At 43.5% G+C, this 23,242-nt stretch overlaps 1 protein-coding gene across 1 annotated transcript; it reads right to left on the minus strand.

Moving 5' to 3' along the window:
* Nucleotides 1-1,126: 1,126 nt before the first annotated feature.
* DNAJA2 (DnaJ heat shock protein family (Hsp40) member A2) lies at nucleotides 1,127-19,307 on the minus strand. The gene is made up of 9 exons (XM_035119546.3): nucleotides 19,008-19,307; nucleotides 14,390-14,449; nucleotides 12,139-12,362; nucleotides 7,929-8,009; nucleotides 7,132-7,265; nucleotides 5,732-5,928; nucleotides 3,242-3,386; nucleotides 2,595-2,722; nucleotides 1,127-1,960 (listed from the first exon to the last, which is right to left on the minus strand). Exons 1-9 carry the CDS (start codon nucleotides 19,083-19,085, stop codon nucleotides 1,772-1,774), a joined length of 1,236 nt encoding a protein of 411 aa, XP_034975437.1. The 5' UTR covers nucleotides 19,086-19,307; the 3' UTR covers nucleotides 1,127-1,771.
* Nucleotides 19,308-23,242: the final 3,935 nt, after the last annotated feature.

A 23,242-nucleotide genomic window follows, 5' to 3' on the forward strand; every position in this document is an offset into this window, starting at 1 on the left:
AAGCCGCCAACAGCTAGAGGTACCATCTTTTGTCTGTCCCGAATCTTCCACCATTCAGCTTCATTGGCTGTCACTGAATTCCAGTGTAAAGCGATGGAGACAAAAGCTTCCCTCTATCCACTTTCTTCACACGTTGCATGATCTTGCATGGCTCTATAGAATCTATAGTGTCACCTTTAACACCGACCTTAGGATATCCAGCGTTGTAGTTTGTTTTTACACCTGGACCAGTGATCTAACTCGCAGCAAGCTCCTAGCTAACAGCAAGATGCTGTGTTGCTCCCTGCATTAAGTTAAGGCTGTCTCAAAACAGTCTGGCTGAACTAAAATGGCTGGAGAAAGATTCCAGCAGTGTAGCCTGGATGATTGCCAAGAACTTAATGGAAGTTTTGCAGCAGGGATATTTCCATGTGAAGTCCTGCTTTTGGATTAGGATTTTACTGCTTGTAGTCCTAGGTCTCTTGCAACTAAGTCAGTGCTGTGGCTGCCTTACAATTTAAACCATGGGTGGCTTGCCAATTGTTGAACTGCAACTGCTGACCGCTGACTAGTAGCCAGGTTCAACTTCTGGACGACCACCCACCCTCAATGTAGAGCTATCATCAGGGAGCAAAGCAATAAACACAGGGTTTGCAGGGCCTAATCCAGAGAGCAAGGTATGTTTTAACTTGAAAGTTAGTGGGTCAGAAGTAGGGTTGCCAGACTCAATAGAGGACAGGACTTCTGTGCCTTTAATTGCCCTGCTCTCTTTTGAGTCTGGAAACCTTAAAGAGAAACCAGCAGACCCTTTGCTTGGAAATTAAACAAAGGGTCTGCTGGTTTCTCTTTAAGGTTTCCAGACTCAAAAGAGAGCAGGGCAATTAAAGGCACAGAAGTCCTGTCCTCTATTGAGTCTGGCAACCCTAGTCAGAAGTGGCTAAACAAATAGCCATGTTAAACTCCATTGGAAACTAACATACTTTAAATTGTGGCTAGTATTTGACTAATGGTTTTTTTTGGGGGGGGAGAGCGCGAGATCAGACAAGACCTAGCTCAAGGGGTCATTGCTGGCAGGGAAAACCACCCATTTTGAGCCTTCAGTTTAAGAGGTTAATACTGGAGTTGGAAATAAAAAGGTTACAAGAAGTATCATCATACACCAACGGCTTTTATTTAGTTTCAGAAACCTTTCACAAGATGGTAAAAAAACTTTTACAACCACTTCTAATTTCTCTCTCTCTCTCTCTCTCTCTCTCTGCCATGGTTCCCCATCAGTTCTAACCCCACTGTGTGCCAAGTCAAATAACTTACCATGCATCTAAAGTGATAGATACAGGCTATGAAATTCTTTATTCTATTGTAGCAGCTTATGCAGGTGCAGCCAAATACCAAGCCTCGGGACAAAGTTTTACACGAAAACTTTACAATGTAGAATTTGAATTTTTAAAATATAGAACTTAAAATCTACACAAAAACTGGTAAAAATCAAGCACAAGTACAAGGACTGAAACTTAACCCAGGTGAAAAGGAGAGAATCTCATCTTCCTTTCAAGTGCCTTTATTCTGCTACAGAACAGTAGAAAAAAAAGCTTTTTTGTGTGGTTAGTTTAAATTATACACTCTGTAGATACTATGGACCAATTTAAAAGTTACACATATAGCAACAGATGTCCATCGGTTTCGTGTGGATTGCTCACACAATCCAACTGGATTGCTGGAAACAAGTCAGGCAAAATTTGAAAAGAAAAATCCATGTGTAACTTCCCCCCACCCCCACCCCCAGACAAAACCTTTACTGATGGGCACACTGCACCCCAGGTCCATGATGGCCGCTTTCGTCATCAGAACTATCGTTGTAAGCTTCACGCCTCTGGCCGCCACCTGAACCACGAGTGGTATCAAATTCTTGAAGTTCTACCTCCTCTGCATCACTAATTATGTTGGAGATTTCTGGTCTGGCAGGCAGAAGATCTTCAAGTTCCTAAAAAGAAAGTATTGGAGGAAGAGTGATGCAAAAATGTAGTACTCGCAGGAACACAAGTTCCAGCAGGCGCCTTCTGCACCAACTTTTGAACACCTGCTGAAAGCTTTCCTATTCCACCAGGCCTATGCAGAAAATTAAGAAGAAATCCTAACTACAATGGTTAACTGATGTCTGCTTTTATTTTATTTTTTATTGTTTTGGTTTTATGTTTTATTTAAAGTTTCAAGCCATGGCTTGGTCAGTACCCTTTTCTCCACTTATATACAAATAATCTGGGCTTTTTACATAAACAATTGTACTGGGAAAAGAGCACAGTGTAAGAGCTTGTGTTTTTATCACCATCCTTAAATCTATGATGGTAGAATCAGACCACATCTATGATGGTAGAATCAGACCAGGTGTGTCATCTAATCTAGCAGCCAATGTTGGACCTACTCAAGAGTAGGCCCAGTGAAATTAACGGAGATAAGTCAATTTCACCTCCAGTGAGTCTACTCCAAGCAGAGGAACACAGCTGGATAAAACTGTTTCCTATAGTGATCAGATGTAATGGTGTTGTGCAACTTCCACATATTCTGCAGCTGGTGTGCAAAAGAGGTGGGCATTTAGAGATACATCCTGGGGTACTCACTGTAAGCTTTTCTGGGCTAATCCAGTTGTTTTCAGGAAAATGCACATCAAACTTTATATAAAGATCTCCCTTTTCAAAGGGATTGCGGTACTGTGGCATTCCTTCTCCCCGAACAACACGGACACAGCCTGCAGGAATGGACAAAGGCAATTGTTAAGAGGCAGCCTGTAGTTTTCCTCTCTGTGTAAAATCAAATGCATTAAACAGGCAAAATGCAGGGTAACAGGCTTCCAAACAGCTCCAAAAGCCCATGAGGTTTTGTAAAGGTAAATGTAAAGGGACCCGCGACAGTTAAGTCCAGTCGCGAACGACTCTGGGGTTGCAGCGCTCATCTCGCTTTACTGGCCGAGGGAGCCGGCATTTGTCCGCAGACAGTTTTTCTGGGTCATGTGGCCAGCATGACTAAGCCGCTTCTGGCGAAACCAGAGCAGCGCACAGAAACGCCGTTTACCTTCCCGCCGGAGCGGTACCTATTTATCTACTTGCTCTTTGACATGCTTTCGAACTGCTAGGTTGGCAGGAGCTGGGACCAAGCAACGGGAGCTCACCCTGTTGTGGGGATTCGAACCGCCAAGCTTCCAATCGGCAAGCCCTAGGCTCTGTGGTTTAGACCACAGCGCCACCCGCATCCCTATGAGGTTTTTTACCTGGTTCAATTACTTTTCCGGGAGGGTATTTCACCACAATTTGACGTCCGTCAAGGTGCTTAAATGTGAACTGAAAGCCACACAGTGCTTCAACAAGTCCTATTTTGTGCGTCATGTGCAAGTCATTCCCATCTCTTTGGAACACCTTGGAAAAAGGAGGGAAAGAAGTTTAGTGGCAAATGCATGAGCAGATGGGCTACCATAACAAAAAACCCAAAAGCAACCCTCTCCATGGTATTTCAAGTTCAGTGGTAAGGTGTGCTTTAGTTCCCTTCAGTCGTTTTACTTCCTCAGTTCCCGGATACCTGTTCAATGTCAAAATCCTCAGGAAAACTGGCACGCAGAAGTGCAAAAGGGTCAACACAACTGTTGCTGGTACACAGCTTTTTATGTAAAGCCTACATGTTAGTCACAACCCTTGCAAGAAATGCAGACTGTCACTTGTGTAGTTATTGCAATGTAGCCCATGCCAGTTTCCTAGAAGAACTTCTCACTAGACCCCTTGAGAAATTTGGAAAGTGCACGACTCTTGCATTTTGGACATATGCTTAAGATGCAGTGGGGAGCAGAGGGAAGATGGCTGGAGAATATGCATTGATACTCAGAGGACATGGGAGCTGAATCTGTCCTTGTGCCCAACCAAAACAAAACCTGAAAGCATGTCATTGTATTTTGTACACCCTCATCTTGCCACCTCAATTTCTTCTCCTGGACAAGGCAGAGGGCAGGTGAAGGTCACAATCCTAGCCACAATCTCATTGAAATAATAAAATCTTCCGAACTTTACGGGACGTCTGATTAAAAGGACATTAATTGTATTTGTTGCTTACAAAAGTGACCCAAAACACAACATAAACAGTTATTGTAACAAAATCAATAAAAACCACAAATAAAACACATGTTTTACTGATCGTGGCCTACTAAAAAAAGGAGAAAAAGAGGGCACAAATACGAGAAACCCTTCAAATTTCAGGGCCAAAAGCCTGGGTACAAAGACAAGTCTTTGCCCGTCACCTAAAAATAGATAAAGATGGTGCCAGGCATGCCTCCCTGGGGCACACTCCTAGTGTGTGTATGCTTTGTGTTACACTGAAATATCACAGGTAGACAAAAGGTATCACATACAGGAGTATCTTATATTTACATCTGGCTACACTCCTATATATGAATTTTGAGACTAGAACTTTGGGGGGGGGGGTACAACTCCAGGACTAGGACAACTCACAGAATTCAGTGGGGCCATCTGACTTAAGATTCATTAAAATGAACTCAGTCAACTTAGTTATGACCAGTTTCATTTGTTTCAATGGGGATACTTCAAAACACAACTTAGCTGGATGCAGCCCAGACACTTGAGCAAAAACACAAAGCTTTGGGCTGAAAGGCTTTACTTCTGAACATTCAATTGTTTTTTGTTTAATTCTGAATAGCAGCCAATTGTATTTCGAATGGCTCAGGTCACAACAGCAAGGAGTTCACCGCAATACATTTTACTGGGAAAGGTATGAAAACAAAAGCAACCATGTCTCAAATGGCCTCTGACCATTATGAGGAGTTGCCCATTGCTAGCTTCTCTGGTTTCCAGAATGCGTATTTAAAAGAGCAGCAGGTTTGCTATATTATCTTTCCCTAGTTGCGCATATGTAAAGCATGGAAACAAGCAACAAAGACATACCTATTTTAATTGCTAGGTAACAATTAGGTGCCTAGAATGTACCAAATGCTGTACAGAGATTTAAAAACATGATAGGCCCTGCCCACAGGCCTACATTTCTAAAAAAGATTAGACACATAGGGAAAAAGAGAAGGGGAGAGAGAAGAGACCAATCACACACAGTAGTAGCTCATATAAATGACCAGCTTGAACAGAGACTGGGCTGCTGATAGTTGGGGCCAAGCGGCACATGGTCCCTTGGCTGAATCTACTGAGTGGGGCACCACAGCCCCATCTTTCTCTCTGCTACTGTCAACAAATTTGTTCACACAAATTATCACATGTTAAACTGGGGGAAGCCTGTGTCCCTCCTGACTGCTGGGCATGCTGGCTGGGGCTGACAGAATACAACAATATATGGAAGGTCAGAATCTGGAGGTTCCCCACCCCTGGGTTAGATCCAAAAAAGTGCCCTTCTGCATACATGTTTCTTCTGCCCATGGGAGGTATGTTTTTACACGATATGGCAAGACACCAAGTGCAAAAGGTGATTCTAACTCTCGGGGTGATGATCTGCTCTTGCAAGAGTTGCTGCGATATCTCCTGAGAAGCCGAAACACAAGAACTGCTCACACTCTTGCACAAGCACAGGCAGAACAGCACCAGCATCAATTTTCCTTTTGCTCATGGCTATCTAGTTCAACTCCATTATCACCCATGCATTTAATGGAGCACCACTACACCACCACTCCATAAACTGCCGCAAGCCTCAGTATTCAAAAGGCTCCAAAGGTCTGCAATAAAAAGACAGCTTTGCATTTCAGGAAGCAAGTTACCTCATTCTCCTTTTCCTGAAGCAGGAGAACGATGTCACCTGGCTCCACTCCGGGGGCTTGATCGGCCTCTCCAGTAAAGGTGATTCTCTGCCCGTGCTTCATGCCTTTATCTACATGGACTTCAAGGATCTTCACTTCTTTGATCACCTTCTTCCCTTCACATTTTTTACAGCGATCTTTTTCATTAATTACTTCCCCTAGAAAAGAGAGAGACAGCCAGTTATGGCCCAGTTTCAAGGGGTTGAGGACATCTGGCATGCGGGACAAGCACAGCCCTCCAGGCCTTTTTATCTGGCCCATGCGACTTTCCCCAGACCATACTTCTCCACGGTCCTATTCTGCACCCTCCCGGAGTGCCTCTGCCTGGCTGGAATGTGCCCAACTGTGATAATGCCTCTGGCTTGCCTGCATGGAGTGTGTGAAAGTGTGTGTGAACATCCTTAGTCAGAATGCAACCCCCTGTACAAAGACAGGGGTCACATCTGTTGCCACACCCATTTTTTGCCCCTGGCCACCATGTCACTCACACACGGCCCCTGGAAGGTTGCCCAAATGAGAATGTGGCCCTTTGAATCCCTCTGCGCTGATGGGATTCTGTTGCATGTTAACGTCCCCCGTGTTTTCACAAACTTTTGGAGGCCCTGGTCTCAATCGTATTGATGCTTATTTTATTCCTGTAAGTTTAAAATGTATTTCACTGGTACCATTTTGTTTATTATGGAAACCCCTTTGGGTTTATGACAGAAAGCAATCTACAATAATCCCCCCCCACTCCAATAATAAAATGGTTCCTTATTCCTGCTCCATAGTTTGCTTCTGTACTACGATGCAAGGCACACTTACCTACAAGCGCTACTGGTGTCTCAATGTGGTTCACTAAAACCAGGTCAGGAACTTCCCCATTCAAATGCGTGTCATTTAAAGCAGGAAGACAGGCTAAGGCTAAGATACCTGACCTCACCACAGGAGAACCCAACTCACAACTATTCAGGAACAGCTGAGCTGCTGGTCACCTATGACCATGCTGATCAGGTTATGAGGAATGTAGACCAGTTCCTTCCATGTCATTTCTTGCATATGCTTTCTATACTCCTACATTACTGGAACAACCATTGCACCACTCCTGCAATGTAGGAGTTAGGCCTAAGGTGTCATAATGCAATTGCCACTGATGCATCTAGTAGATGGCTAGTTGGATGTGTATCATCCTTAAGAGTTCTATATTCCCACTGCATTGCCAAACCTCACCAATGAAAGCAAGGCAAAGGGCAAACCATGTTGCCAATATGTCTAAACAATTCATCTTGCTAACTTGCACCCTAGTTTTAGCTCTCATAATGTATTGAAACTTAAGGGACTTTTCTTGAGATCAGATGCTTGTGGTAAATTGATTGGCTTACCTTCTCCATTGCAGTCGGAGCAGACAGATTGCATCTGCTGAACCATCCCAGGAGCCAGCTGCCTGATCATGATACGCACACCTCTGCCTCGGCAAGCCGCGCACTTCTGAACTGCTCCAGATTTACCCCCTTGGCTAGATCAAAAATATGTTGATTTCATATGAATATAAACACAAAAGGGAAATGTAGCTTTACATCTTTGGAGCCTGGGGACATCTGATCCTGTAGCAAGTCTTAAAGCTTAGGAAATGCAGGTCTTAATGCTTTGGATAGCAGCCCACTTGAAAAACCGTATAAGCACTTAGCAAGGAAGAGCAGCATGCAGTCAACACACACACACACACACACACACACACACACACACACACACACAAGGGCATCTTGTTGCAAAGCTGAATGATGTAACCCCACAAACAACTGAACCTTAGGTGGACATGGACTTTGTTGTTAGCAGTTATTAGATTCCACCAATTTAAATTATATACCAACAGACTGCAGAAAAACCCCAAGCGATTTACAAAAAGAAACCAATACAATTATCAGTAAAAACAGCTATTTAAAAAAAATTAAAATAACAATTAAAATAAGAGATAAGCTAAAACCAGATTAGAACTCATGTAAACATTCTACATATCTGGATAGACTTGTCTAACAAAAAAATATTTATACCAGTATTTAATTTTCATTTTTAAATCTTTCCTCAATTTTTCAAGGATCAAATCATTAATCTTTTGAAGACAGATGAATGTAAAAAAACAAGCAAGCAAACAAACAAACAAACAAAAAGAACAACTCACCCGTTACATGAACTACAAAGGACATTCTTGCTAAGTTGTAGTTTGGTAGTCTTTCCATTATAAAGATCTTCTAAAGAAACTCTGAGTAAGGGAAAGGGATTTTGCTTTAGGTTTTGGTTCAAGTATCAGCAGAAGACTGAACACATTTTGTTTTAACACACTTGCAGGCACAAACAGTTGAAAGGTTACACGAAGTGGCAAAAACTTATTCCAGACACTGAATATACACTGGTAAAAAATGTTAGCACTATTGGTTTTATACCAGACCAAGAGCTGGATGAGCTGCATTGTAGAAAAATTATCCCCATCAACTTCTTGCCATTATATGGTAGCTCTACATTCTCTTACTAGGATTTCACATGTGCACCAAAGTCTCCATATCCCATAGCATAGCAATGCATCATTACTACACCATGCATACCCTACCTTCCTTCCAATGAACTCAACATACATGAGCCTGTGGAGCAATTAGCCTAAAACAGAGATACTCAACTTGGTGCCCTCTCGAGACTGTTTACTATAATTCCCATTGTCCCTGACCATTGCCATGGCGGCTGATAAAGGCTGTAGTCCAACAATATCTGGAGGGCATGGCATGGGCTAACCCTGGCCTAAGAGGTTAGCAATAGATCCAAGGTCACCCAGTACAGTCGTACCTCGGATTATGAACACCTCGGGTTACGAACTCCGCAAACCCGGAAGTATTTTCGCGGCACGCGCAAAAATAACAGAAACTGCGCTTTGCGCAAAATGGCTTTTCGGGTTACGACCATTTCGGGTTACGAACTGCGTCCCGGAACGGATCGTGTTCGTAACCCGAGGTACCACTGTAATTCAGTTGAAATTTGAGCCTGGGTTTCTCCAGTCCTACCTCAGCACTTTCACCACAGCAAAGGCCTGCCTTACTCCTATCAAGGTGTTCAGTGGAGGCTGTGTTCTTGGTACCTTCACCTTCAAGGAGAGGTTAAGGCAGGTGGCTACCAGGTGGCTCTGCAAGTAAGGAATTGCTGCCTCGAGTGTATCTCTCAGGATGTCTGTATTAGCATTTAAGCACCAGCTCAGTGTTCCTGTTCACACAGGCATACAGCAATATCTAGAACCCTGATCTTTCCTGACCTTCCCAATGGGGTTTCTTCTTTTTCTATATTGTAATTTTATGTTATGAACCACCTTCAGACCTATGGGTATATGGCACTATACTACTACTACTACTACTACTACTACTACTAATGGTTTCAGTTGAAGGGAATCTGGCAGCCTGAATGATTGAGTGTGGACTTTTTAATATACAATTATCTTAGTCTGGTGACTTGTAAGATATTTTAGTGATTCTATGTTCAAAAGGCAGGCTACAAACATTTCAAATACATGATTATGACAGCAAACCAAGGTGTTCCGTAAATCAAGAGGCTTCAGCTGTTTCAGGGAGATTTTTAATTCAAATTTTGACTAGAGGAATAGGCACTAGTTTTTATTGCTGTCCTCTTTCCCTTAATTGCTGCCCATTCTTTCTCAAGCGGCATAGCCAGGAATTCCACACCCAATACAGCAAACGTTTTAGACCTAATCTCATAGTGCATGGTTGTACCACTGCTTTTTCCAAGAGCAATGCAAAAATATGACACATACTGTAGCAGCATAACCAGTAAAAGCCATCAGCTGAAGATTAAAAAGGAAGGATTTTACAAACCACAGTTAAAAGCTGCAGCCAGTTTCTAGAGCCCTTTAGTGAAAAATACAGATTTTTAAGGCAGCAGATTCCAGTTTATGCTTTCAGAAGGAAAAATAAATTCTCACTGAATTCCAGAAGGAGACATTTTAATGGAAGATTTCACACATTATTTGTTTGAAAGATCTGTATATGACCCTTCAGCTTCCAGGGAGATTAAAAAAAACCAAACCCAATATAAAATACATAACATATTGGGGAAAAAACAGACATCAAAACACATTTAGAAGGCTGGGGATACAAAAATATATTTGTTGGCACTGAAAGGATAACAATGTTAGCACTATTTGGGCCTGCCTGGGAAGGACCCTTCTTTAATATATTTTTCGTACCAGTCAAGTATTCCCTCCCCCCAATGGTTTTTAACATCATTTAAAATTATTTACATTAATATTCTAATCTCTGCATTTCACTGTGGTTTAAGCTCAATGAGGATGTTTCGTGGTGCTCTTTAACATGACTATGGATGAAATTATGTTATCTGCTAAGACATGACTGTTTCACATGACAAGATGTTGGTATTCAAGTTAAAAGCAAAACAAACAAACAAACAAAAATCCAACAATGATCATCCCCCTATAACTCTGTTAATGGGGCAACTCGTAAATTTGAGAAAATTCCACAAATGGATCACTGGCACTGAAAAGGCTCTTCCTGGTTAACTCCCAACCCACCTCAGGTGAAATTAAGGATTTTGTTTTGACTTGAGACACATTCATGGAATAACAACTGTATGCTACAATTCTTCTAGTACATTTCCTCTGTCAGAATGCAGCATTCTAAAGTAGAAGCAACACTTGGCTAGCTCCTGCTCAGGCTTGTGTATACTCCTCACTTATCAAATAAACAAACCATTTCTGCACCAATGTAATCTGAATTTTGCAACTTGCATAATTAATGGAAGCAAATTGGCATTTTCTTAATTTTGCACCATTAATTCTGCTTCTGCTTTTTATTGCTTCAATTTTATATGCTGCCTTTCTCTACTTGGCACCCAATCAAGGCCTAGTTAAAGGAGCTATGCAGAACATTAAGCTCTCCTCCTGCCAATAAAATCCGACTCAGCACCACTCTAAGATAAATACACTAGGCATCTTACTAGCTATAAAGGGTAGTGTTTTTTTTGTTCTTTAAAAAATAAATTTCGGGTTATTCAATTTTGTACCCATCACTGCCTGCCTAGGCCACCTGCTGCGTTAAACTAGAATTTCAGAATACCTTCCTCACTCTACCTATTCTTGTGAAGGCTTGCTTTCTCACTTGATCTGCTGGGAACAGTCTGCTGTTCCAACTTGTCTGTTTTTCATTGTAAGGGATGCTGAACAACTTCAATGTTTTTAATTACATTGACTTGGTAGAACGATAGCCTCAGGTTTACAGTGATCTATAAGTGGTTTTGCTGCAATGATCAGTACAACCCATCTTGTAAATGTATCAAGTTACCTAAAGCATGGGCGAGGCTTTAATATTCCATTCACTGATGATTTAGTGGCTTGGCCTTATTTCTTTAGTAACTTGCCTTGGCAGAAACAAACCAAGACATAACCAGGTACCAGTTCCTTGGGACTATCTATTACAGGCATATCCAAACTTCGGCCCTCCAGATGTTTTGGACTACAATTCCCATCATCCTTGACCACTGGTCCTGTTAGCTAGGGATCATGGGATCCCTAGGCCAAAACATCTGGAGGGCCGCAGTTTGGGGATGCCTGATCTATTACAATGCTGGATTATTTTTTTGTGTTCAAGGCTAAACCCAGAATTTTTTTCTCTAGCGTTTTTTAAAAACCCTATCTGAATTTTTTAAAAAACCCATCTGATGAGAGAGAGAAGGCTCCATGGAGAAGCACGAAGAACATTACTGTAATCTCTTGTAAAAGTTGGATGTGGCAATGGGGGTATACCAAAAGGGACAACATTGGGCCCTATGGAGATCTTGTCCCACCTACACTCACAATGGAAGGGGTCATACTAATCATTTGCGTTGAGTCAGGTGTTACACAAACTCTGCAGGTAAGGTTTCAGCCTTTAAAAAGTGAAGGGATTTTCTGCTGTGGTGCCATTCTACGAAAGTTGCTTGCCAGGTGAGATGCACCAGACCCATCACTGCATCCTTCCAGGTGCCTGGTGACAACATGGCTTTTAAAGACAGTTTTAAATGTTGTGCTGGCTTAAGTTGTGTATATTTTAATAACTGGATTTGTTTTGTTGGGTTTGGTATGGAATGCTGTGTATACAGTACTGTATTATTATTTAGTTGTCTTAAGTTTCCTTGGAAAATAAGGCAGGTTAGACTTAAAAAAACAAAACAAAGAAATGCTGGATCGCCAAGGCTATTTTGGTATCAGGTAGCTTCAGATAACTTTAAATCATGTGTACTTGAAAGTCCTTCAGTTTGTTATGAGAACTTCAGCCCACCAATAGAGCAGTTATGCATTCAGGACAGGAACTTCCCCCAGAGACAATAAGCCAGGTACTTACTTGAGTGGATGCATCATATCTTCACCTCTTCTTCTTCCGTTGCGACTTCTACTCTGATTACCCATGAAACTGAACAGTCCCCCACCAAATATGTGGGAGAAAATGTCGTCCATTCCTCCACCTCCACCACTACCTTCTCGGAGGCCTTGTTCTCCATACCGGTCATACAATTCGCGTTTCTCGGGATTTGAGAGAACTTCATAGGCAAAGCTTATTTCTTTGAACTAAGGAGGTAAATGTAAATGAAATGCCTATTATTTGCATGTTTGGCAATATATGTACAATAGGAAAGGAAAGTGTTTCAGCAGATACGCTTCTACTTCATTACAATTACTGTTTTATAAGCAGATACCGTATATTCCGGCGTATAAGGCGACTGGGCGTATAAGACGACCCCCTAATTTTCAAGTTAAAATATAGAGTTTGGGATATAATCGCCAGGGAGGGGAGGCTGTCTTCTCCAGCACTCAAGTCTGCAGCAAGGGAAATGGTGGATTTTGGGGTTTTTTTAGTTATTAAGAGGGGAAAAGAAGCCATAGCGAGGAGAGAGGAGAGATAGATAGAGAGGCAGAGAATCTAGGGGAAAAGAAGCCAGAGAGAGGAGGGAGAGGCAGAAAACTGAGGGGAAAAGAAACCAGAGAGAGGCAGAGGCAGAAAACTGAGGGGAAAAGAAACGAGAGAGACAGAGAGAGACAGAGAGAGACAGAGAGAGAGAGAGAGAGAGAGAGAGAGAGAGAGAGAGAGAGACAGAGACAGAGACAGAGAGACGCAGAGAATCGAGGGGGAAAGAAGCCATAGAGAGGAGGGAGAGGCAGAAAATTGAGGGGAAAAGAAACCAGAGAGAGAGAGAGACGCAGAGAAGCGAGGGGGAAAGAAGCCATAGAGAGGAGAGAGAGAGAGAGAGTGGCAGAGAATCGAGGGGAAAAGAAGCCATAGAGAGGAGAGATAGAGAGGCAGAGAATCGAGGGGAAAAGAAGCCATAGAGAGGCAGAGAATCGAGGCCGGGAGAGCCAGCAAAAAGGGAAAAGCCATAGAGAGGAGAGCGGGGATGCGGCCGTGACCGTTTTTGAGCTCCCCCCACCGTATGCAGCGCCCACAGATTCTTGCACCCGGCATATAAGACGGCCCCCCCAACTTTTGAAAAGATTTTCCTGGGTTCAAAAGCCGTCTTATACGCCGGAATATACGGTATATGCAAAATGCCAGTCCAGTCTGGACTCTGTCAACAGGCAGGTGAGCTGACTCTGGGCATCCAACTCTCCTGCATTCCTTTACTGACCTATCTTCAAAGAACAGGCCTCTCTTTGCTTCTGAGAAGGACCAGGTATATCCTGCTCTGCACAGCTGATCCATCCTTCTGTGCTTTGCTCTCAGGCATCTCAGTGATTCACTATACAAGCATGTCACATCTGTGTCATTCATGAACTTTCTCCATTACTCACATTGATTCGAACAAACTGCTCTCTGCAGTCATGTGTCAAAGCACAGCTAATGGCAAGAAGGCAGCTTTGATTATCTTAAAACATTCACATCCCACTGCTTCTCCAAAGACACAAGGTTAGTACGCATGAATATTGTTCCATTTTGTTCTCACAACAAAATGAGATAGAACTGGGCTGTTAAGTACCGTATATTCCGGCGTATAAGATGACTGGATGTATAAGACAACCCCCAACTTTTCCAGTTAAAATATAGAGTTTGGGATATGCTCGCCGTATAAGAAATACGACCCGGCGTATAAGACAACTGACTTTTGAGAATATTTTCCTGGGTTAAAAAGTAGTCTTATACGCAGGAATATACAGTAAGCTTCACCACCGAGCATGGATTTAAACCAACATTTCATCCAGTTATGTGGAACGCCCTCCCATCAGATGTCAAAGAGAAAAACAGCTACCAGATTTTTAGAAGACATCAGAAGACAGCCCTGTTTAGGGAGGCCTTTAATGTTTAATAGATTATTTTATTTTATTTTTCTGTTGGAAGCTGCCCAGAGTGGCTGGGGAAACCGAGCCAGATGGGCGGGGTATAAATAATAAAATTATTATTATTATTATTATTATTATTATTATTATTATTATTAAGCTGAGTACTACCTACACCTCACCGATGGCTACTCTTCCACCAGTGTGATCACTTTCGCATATTTTCCTCTTTTCAGTTCTTCTCAGACCATGTGTTCACAAGCTATTTTGGCCAGCATTGTGTCTTGTTCATCTTAAAATGCAACAGTCTGCAGAAAAAGTCTTACCTTGTCACCTGCGTTTGGATTCTTATCAGGGTGGTACTCCTTGGCAAGCTTCCGGTATGCCTAAATGGCAAAAGGAACCAACATAACTAGTTAGTGGGGAAATGAATACAGATTTTGAGTTCAGCTTGTCCTTCCCCACTCCCCAAAAAGCCCCTGAAGTCAACTAGTGCTTGAAAAGCCGATTTATTTATTTTTTAACTGTTTCTGTTTAACCTTACAACCATCCCCTTAAGAAGATCACTACTAATGGTTTTATATGTGCTCAAAGTCCATATGCATAGAAAGGAAATAGGGCCCACAAATAAAAAGTTAATTCTCAACAAGACATGCTACTATTTCTTCAAAGTCAGCAAAAATCTCCAAAGATCAACAATGAGAACAATTTGGAGTTGGTTATAGTGAAGCTTCACTAAAAATCTGTGTGAGTGATCAACTTTCAGTGAGAAAAGCCATAGTTGCTAAGAAGCAATTCTGTAACATGACCAAGACTGAAAAGTATTTTCAGTGACTGCTCTGAGTTAATACCGTGTGCCAAACTATTGAACATGAGATGCTACTAGGATTACAAACATTGTCAGAAATATCAGCCATCCCGAACTGTTTCCATTAATGACATCACCATTGGTACCTATTTGGACCATCTTTTTTCCCCTTTTTAATTTTTTTTACAGTATCCTGATTCCTGGACACAACTACGCTTTCCTCTACATATTTTGTTAAACTATGCAATGAAGTAGCATTAAGATTTACAATGTTGCTCATCAGGACACAACTTTATATTTAAAGACCCTGGACCTATCTTTCACCCAAAGCTGTAACAGGCACAAACTAGCAATTGTTTCACTGAATGAATCTCTTCTCTCTAGTGACCAAAGATGGACGGAAACTTTACATGTGCAAGTTGTTACACCAGAATTTTCTTATACTGTACATTACTTAAAAGTAATGTAGCTCTGCCCTCTACTTCAAGTCATCCTGAATTTTTAACCTTTACTGTTTAAATTTTCTCCTTCCAAAAGAAAAAAAATAAGCAAAATTATGGTAGTACTACTGCTGCAAACCAACATAGGCTGGAACACAACCCCCTTCCAGGTCCTAATCTACCAATTAAAGAATAACCTTTAAAAAGTCAAATGGAGTCTTCAGCCATCTGTTATATCTAATGATTGCAATTCAGAGACCATCATTCTGTATGTACCGAAGCTTACAAATAAGCAGTGGGAATTTTGATTCCCACACAGGAGCCTTCCCATGCCACACTGTTAGCTGCCTTTGATATTCCCAGGGCTCAAAAACTGCTTGCTGTGATAAGCAATATGTGCATCTGTGAAAAGAAGGTTCTCTAGACTCTGGAATGTATTCCTCCAAAATATATGCAAGTTCAACACAATCCCACTAGCAAGTCCAGATAAATGTTTGCTTCTCACCTAGAAAGCATCTATTTGTGAAATATTAAAATGGCCACAGTTATTCAAAATTGCACCCTAATTTGACTTCCTATTTTTTGAAAAGTTTAGATCATGCAAGTGGTTCAAAAGCAAAAATCATGTTTCAATGTAACTTCCATGAAGTTTTCCTGGATATATTCTATTTTTAAAGGGACATAGTCAAAAGGCATAGTCAGGGCATAGTTAATTTTGCTACTCACCTAAACTTTCATTTTAAAGGGATAAGACATTGCTAAATCTCAGCAGCCCTTAGTAAGCAATCACCTATCACTGTAGTGACCAAACACCACTTTAAAGGAGGAACGTCTGTACAGAATATAAATAGGATTTTTCTGAATATACATGAAGGAACTTATTTTCCTGTTAACCTCAGAACCATATTATCACTCATGTTTATTCCAAAATACCTGCTTCCATAACAACGAAAACCCAGCCCAAACAAATTATGCTATTACACGCCCATATGAAGAGGATCTATTCCCCAGTAGCACCACCCTTCCGTCACAAACAGGCAGGACATGGTTATTAACCAGCTGAAGGCTCTGATGTGGGATTGGGCTATCAAAGACTAGATGAGGAAAAGAAGTGGGTTGTGCCTAACAAAAACAAGTTAATGGCAATTAATCTTGAAAGGGTTAACATGAAGGGGGTTACCTTAATTAGGGACTTTTGACCTTTCCACCCCCACTCCCCTTTTTGAACATCCAGCATGAGAAGGGATCACCTACACAGGAATGAAGGCCAAGAATGAAACCTATGCTTTTGTAGACAGAAACAGATTGTGCCCAAATGAGATTCAGCATATAGGTTGGGATACTATTCTAATTACCCTCCCCAAGATCTTCAGGTTAAACCAATTCCCAAGAGGCATGGGATTGGGGCAGGCATGGCCAAACTTGGCCCTCCATCTGTTTTGGGACTACAATTCCCACCATCCCTGACCACTGGTCCTGTTAGCTAGAGATGATGGGAGCTGTAGTCCCAAAACAGATAGAGGGCCAAGTTTGGCCATGCCTGGATTGGGGGTTGGTAATGGACAGAAGAGTAGAAAATGAAAGGGCAAAGAGCTAACCTCCAGTTTTCCCTCACCATCATAAGAAACTCCTCAAGGTGACAGAAGATGGAGTGACAAGGGGTATAAAAAATGGTGAGATGTGGAGTGTGGAAACTGACAGGTCATCCATGTTCTCACATGACCAATCCAGAAAGGCACAAACTTGTGAGGAAAGGGAAGACAAGTAAGCTCTTGATACCATGTAGCAAGCCTCAACTGTGGGGAGGGAATAAGAATATTGGTGAGATAGTCTCTGTTTTCCCTTACTGCTACCCTAAGTTTAACTTCCAGTGCACAAAAGGTGTTTTTTTTATTGGGGGGGTTTGCAAGAAGGCGGCAAAGAGAAGATGGGGAGAGAAAAGGAAGACCAGTCTCTGGCCCACCCTTGCCACCACAAAGCAAGGCACACAGAATTTTGAAAAATGGGGGACCTAATCCCCAGGTCTTTCTTCTTGCCACCCTAAAAATAACTCATCAGCCATATAAAATCTATGGGTGCTGTGGTTCTGGATAGAATGTTAGGTTTTAATGTTAAAATCCACCCTGGGACCTTAGGGTGAAGGTTAGGCAACAAATTAAATAATGAAGTCTGCAAAGGGTGGAGAGGATAAAGAGTGGAATTAACAGTAAAATATCCCTCCCTTCATTGTAATCATGAAGCAAGCCTTAACTCACATCTAGGGAAGTGGCACACTGGAAAGAAAATGGGGAGGAGGGCAGCATCCAGCTTTCCCTCACTGCCACTCTAAAAACAATCCCCAAGGTACAAACTATTGGGAAGCTGCTTTTGAACATACCTTTCTATCCAGTAAAGTATTATGGGTTAGATAACACTATAGACGGGAGGGGGAAGAGAGAGAAGAAAAAAAGAAATCTTGTCTTGGTCTAACCCAGTCACCCCCAAACTCAGCCCTCCAGCTGTTTTGAGACTACAATTCCCATCATCCCTGACCACTGGTCCTGTTAGCTAGGGATGATGGGAGTTGTAGTCACAAAACATCTGGAGGGCCGAGTTTGGGGGTGCCTGGTCTAACCCATCTAGTCCAGCATCTTGTTCTCATAGTGCTCAACCAGATGCCTATTATGTGAAACCCTCAAGCAGGATCCAAGCACAAGAGCACTCCCCTCCCCGTGCCCAACAACTGGTATTCAAAAGCATCCACTTTGCCATTGTGGCTAGTAGACACGATCAGCTCTCTCATCCACGAATTCGTCCAAGTAAGATGGCGGGGGGGGGATGCATAAGCGTCCCCCACCCAAATGTATATTTCAATGGTGTAGAAACATAAGTGACTCTAGAACAGGCATTCCCAAACTGCAGCCCTCCAGATGTTTTGGCCTACAACTCCCATGATCCCTAGCTAACAGGATCAGTGGTTGGGGAAGATGGGAATTGTAGTCCAAAACATCTGGAGGGCCGAAGTTTGGGGATGCCTGCTCTAGGATATAAACGCAATCAATCCAATACAACGCAGCCCACCATCAGCATCCACCTTCTCCTTCAGGGCCTACTTACCTTCCAGAGCCAACACCACAACAAACACTCGCTCCCACCTCACCCGGTGGCCCTTCCTCCTGCTCCTCCTTCACATAACACCCACCGCTAACCGGCAAGGTGGACGCGAAGGTGTGTGTTTGTGTGTGTGTGTGCATAGGTTGGATACAAGCGCCATAAGCAAATTATATATGGACATGCCTAAAAAACACGGCCCACCATCCTCGCCCCCCCTCCTGGCAGGAGGGCCTTCTCTCACCTTCCAGGGCCAGCACACGCCGAGAGCTCAATCCCACCCCCCCACCCCCGCGGCCTTCCCTTCCTCCTCCTTCATACACACGGACACTCACCGCTACCCAACAAGCCTGGGCCTGACCCTGCGCTTCTGCCGCCCCCCCCCCCGCAACCGGCCCCGAAGGCCCCATCCAGGCCGCCTCCTCCGCCCCCCCCCCCACCGCTCGACCCCCGGCCAGGCCTAGCCAGGCGAGGCCTGCTCCAACCCCGGGCGTCTCCAATGACCCCGGTCACAAGCCGGCCCGGCACCGGCGGCCTCCCTCCCGCCTGGGCCTCCCTCTCACCGCTCCCGCCCCCCGGCCTCCCCCCCCCCCCGGCCAGGCAGACCTTCTTGAGCTCGTTGTCCGAGGCCCCCGGCGGCACTCCGAGGATGTCGTACAGCTTCGTGTCGGCTACGTTCGCCATGGCGGCCGGCTGGGAGGCGGAGGGAAGGGCGCCGACGACGACGAAGCCGCCCGGGTAGGTTGCGGGGAGAAAGGCCGGGAGGAGGAGGAGGCCGTGCGCGCGCCCGCGTGTGTGTGTATGAGGGAAAGAAGGAAGGGAGGGAGGGGGGAAAAGAGGAGAGAGAGAGCGCGAGAGAGAGCGGGTGAGTGGAAGAAGGGGGAAGGCCCTCCGCCACGCACGCGCAACGTCGTCACGTCACGTCGCACGTACCGCACCGTACCGCACACCCGGATGACAGGGGAGCCAGAGGGAGCGGGTTGGTGGGCGGGGAGGAGGAGGAAAACGCACTGCGCGGAGAAGGAGCGCCCCGCCCCTGCTTTCTCCTCCGCGCGGAACTCCAGGAAGTGAAGGGGAGAAGGGAGGGAAACACCGGAGTGGAGCTAGACTGAAGGGATCGGGGTTCTTAGGTGTTTGAACCGAACATTAGTTGTCGCCACTGCCGCCCTCCCCCCTTAGGGAATGCTGGGAATTGTAGTTCTGGGCAGGGGCGGGTTAAAGGCTACAAGAGCCAACATTGATGCCGAAATCCAGCATCGCCTGAGCTCTGCGAGTGTGGCTTTCTCCCGATTGAAGTGCAGAGTGTTTGAGGACCGGAATAGCAGGGAAACCAAAATGCTTCTTTACAAAGCTATTGTACTGCCACCCTTACCATATGCTTGTGAAACATGGACCACTTATAAACGCCATCTCCAACTCCTCAAAAGATGCCATCAATGGTGTCTCCGAAATTTTTTACATATGTACCGGTATCACTTGGGAAGACAGGTGAACTTATATCAGTGTACTGGAAGAAGCAAAGATCACCAGTGTTGAAGCAATGATTCTTCAACATCAACTTCATTGGACTGGTCATGTTGTGTGGATGCCTGATGATCGTCTTCCAAAGCAACTACTCTATTCCGAACTTAAAAATGGAAAGCGTAATGCTAGTGGTCAACAAAAGAGGTTTAAAGACTGTCTCAATGTGAATCTTAAAAAATGTAGTATAAACACTGACAACTGGGAAACACTGGCCCGCGAGCGCTCCAGTTGGAGAACAGCCTTTACCAAAGGTGTCATGGGCTTTGAAGACCCTCAAACTCAGGACGCAAGGGAGAAATGTGCTAAGAGGAAGGCACGCTTGGCAAATCCACATCATGATCAACTCCCGCCTGGAAACCAATGTCCCCACTGTGGAAGTGGAAGGACGTGTGGATCCAGAATTGGCCTCCACAGTCACTTACGGACCCATTGTTAAAACCGTGTTTATGGAAGACAATCTTACTCGGCTAAGAGTGATTGCCAAAGAAGAAAGAAGAAAAGGCCTTTTTGAGGCCCCAGACACTGAAAAGGTGATTGTGTTCCCCCAACCTCTGCATATGTAATTGAAAATAAAAAACAAGCTAATGAAGCCCAAATGGCATAATGTGCATTATTTTTATAGGTGTGTGTATGTACATCATCTAATTTTGCATATCATATATATATATATATATATATATATATATATATATATATATATATATGTGTGTGTGTGTGTGTGTGTGTGTGTGTGTGTGTGTGTGTGTGTGTGTGTATGTGAGGAAAACAAATCCAGTATGTATAACTTAGAAAAAGATCGATAATAAAAACTTTGATTTATTGCAGCACACAAGAGGATCTGAGTTCTTTGCATTATTTCGATCTACATTAGTAGGAAGCCCCGTAGTTTATTGAAAAAGAACAGGAAAAAATGGGGAAAGGGTGTGGAGCGGAGTGCAAAGAAGTCTAACGAAGTCCCCAGGATGACACCTTTGAGGCTTAACAAAAATCAAATGTAAAATCATCATCATCATCATCATCATCATCATCATCCCCACCCTCTTTTTTGTGCCCCTGAATCTCTATTGGCAGAGCATTCCACAGGATTGAGCTGATGGCACTAAAGACGTAGGTCCTTTTTGGTCAAGGAGCCTCAGCAACTCTGGGAACGATCAGCAACACTCCTGCCGATTATCTGTGATCAAGCTGGGATGCCCCTGAGGTATCCTGGACCTTAGTTGTTCAGGGCTTTGTAAATTCATACAAGGAGCTTGGTAGTAGAGGGACAGCCATTGCAGCTGTTTTAACAATGGCGTCACATGTTCTCAACCAGAATTTCCCCTTAGCAGTCTGGCTGCTGCATTCTGCACCAGCTGGAGTTTCTGAACCAGACACATTGCAGTAATTTGTGCACGGGCAATGTGTGGGCCAAGTGGATTGTTCACAATAACAGTGACAAATACAGTAACTGGCCCCTAGGGATGTGAGAAGGCACTGTTTTCCAACCTGTTTCTGGTTCATCTATTATTTGTGTAATCAAGCCCTACTGACCACAAATGCCGTTGCTCTTGAAATTATGTAAATTATGTTGTCCTTGCATTATTACACCCCATTCATTTCAATGGAAAGGAAACACAGTGCAAAATGGGACACACACACACACACACACACACACACGTAATAAATTATGTATGATTTGGAGACCGAAAGCAGAAACAACAAAATTGAATATGGAGGGTGTCTGCTGGATTACTTTTCACTCCAGACATGGGACAGATAAATGAACGCTGGCAATTTATGCTCCTGTTTCCATCAGAATTCTCCAGCATCCCTACTGGCCACAGATGCTGATGCTCTTGAAGAATAACTTCATGGTAGAATAACCTTCTGATCGGCAAGCCCTAGGCTCTGTGGTTTAATAATAATTAATAATAATAATTTATTATTTATACCCCGCCCATCTGGCCGGGTTCCCCCAGCCACTCTGGGCGGCTTCCAACAAAATATTAAAATACAGAAATCAATCAAACATTAAAAGCTTCCCTAAACAGGGCTGCCTTAAGATGCCTTCTTAACCCACAGCACCACCCGTGTCCCTCTAAGTAGCACCTTAGAGACTAAGTAAGTTTGTTTGTTTGCATGCACACTTTCTTCACGAAAGCTTATACCAAGAACAAACTTTGTTGGTCTCTAAGGTACTACTGGACAATTTTAAATTTTTAAAATATATTTCGACTGTGTCGGACCAACACGGCTACCTACCTGAATCTAGATGCCTGGCAAAGCAGCAGCCCCATTGCTGTCTCTCAAGCATTGTCTCTCAGCATCACCTACCTCACAGGGTTGTTGTGAATGTATAATGGAGGAGCCATGCACACTACCTCCAGCTTCCTAAAGGTCAAGCTCCCCATCACAACTTCTGAAGAAGAGGCTAAGAGGAAGAACTAAGGATCCACATCAGCTTATATGGCCCTTGTGGGTTAACTGATCCCAAGAGGTTCAAGGCCTTAAAGATCAAAAGCAGCACTTTGAGTTGTACCCATAAGCTATTTTCAAACATTTGGGGGATTTAGGTGTGTGCTTTCCTCGAACTTTATACTTAAACGCTGTGATCGTAAGCAACAAAAGGGCACGATCTCTGAAACACAGGACTTGGTTTGTCTTAGGTCATTATCACTTTTTAAAAATAAACCCAGAGGGAACATCACACGAGCAAATGATAGCGATATATTTTGCGGCTATGCTATTCTGGCAGAAAGGGCAACTTTTCAAAGTATGTGATGTTCATTAAATTACCGTAAGGGACTTCTGTAAGGGATATAATAAAAGGGCCTGTATAACGTGCAGCCATAAGGGATATACAGTAATGCTCCTTGCCTCCCTCCCCCCTCTCTCTTTCTCTCTCACACACAAATTCCCAAAGTACTTTATAAAATGTGCATGAACATGGATGCATGTGTGTCTTTTATATGCCACTTTTCCTCCAAGGTGCTCAAAGCAGTGTATTTATCTCCACAAGAGCCGTGTGAGATAGGTAGAGTGAGAGACAATGAGTGACCCAGATCTCGCAGGAAACTTCATGGATTAGCAGGGGTTTTGAACCCTGGTCTTCCAGGTCTTAGTCTGACACTCTTAGCCAGTATATCACACTGGCTCTTGTGTGTGATTGTGTGTGTGTTTGTATAATATTATCCAACAGCACTTCATGTAAGCTGGCTCTGGATCCCTTTAAGGATTTCATTAATCACAAAAATAATACATACATAAGTGTGATTAACAAACAGAGCATTTTTTCCCTTAGGTTGCAAAATGCTTCAGCTTTCACCTTCATCAGCTTC

The sequence above is a fragment of the Zootoca vivipara genome, chromosome 6, assembly GCF_965207765.1.
Source record: "Zootoca vivipara chromosome 6, rZooViv2.hap1.1, whole genome shotgun sequence".
NCBI classification, from domain to species: Eukaryota; Metazoa; Chordata; class Lepidosauria; order Squamata; family Lacertidae; genus Zootoca; species Zootoca vivipara.

What these genes read in the sequence shown, in the direction of transcription:
- DNAJA2 (XM_035119546.3), bottom strand. Translation starts at nt 19,085, where the DNA reads ATGGCGAACGTAGCCGACACGAAGCTGTACGACATCCTCGGAGTGCCG. An exon ending in CTTTGTAGTTCATGTAACGG is followed by an intron (nt 7,266 to 7,928) that starts GTGAGTTGTTCT and finishes TTTTTGATCTAG; the next exon opens with CCAAGGGGGTAAATCTGGAG. An exon ending in TTAGCCCAGAAAAGCTTACA is followed by an intron (nt 1,961 to 2,594) that starts GTGAGTACCCCA and finishes CTTTCTTTTTAG; the next exon opens with GAACTTGAAGATCTTCTGCC.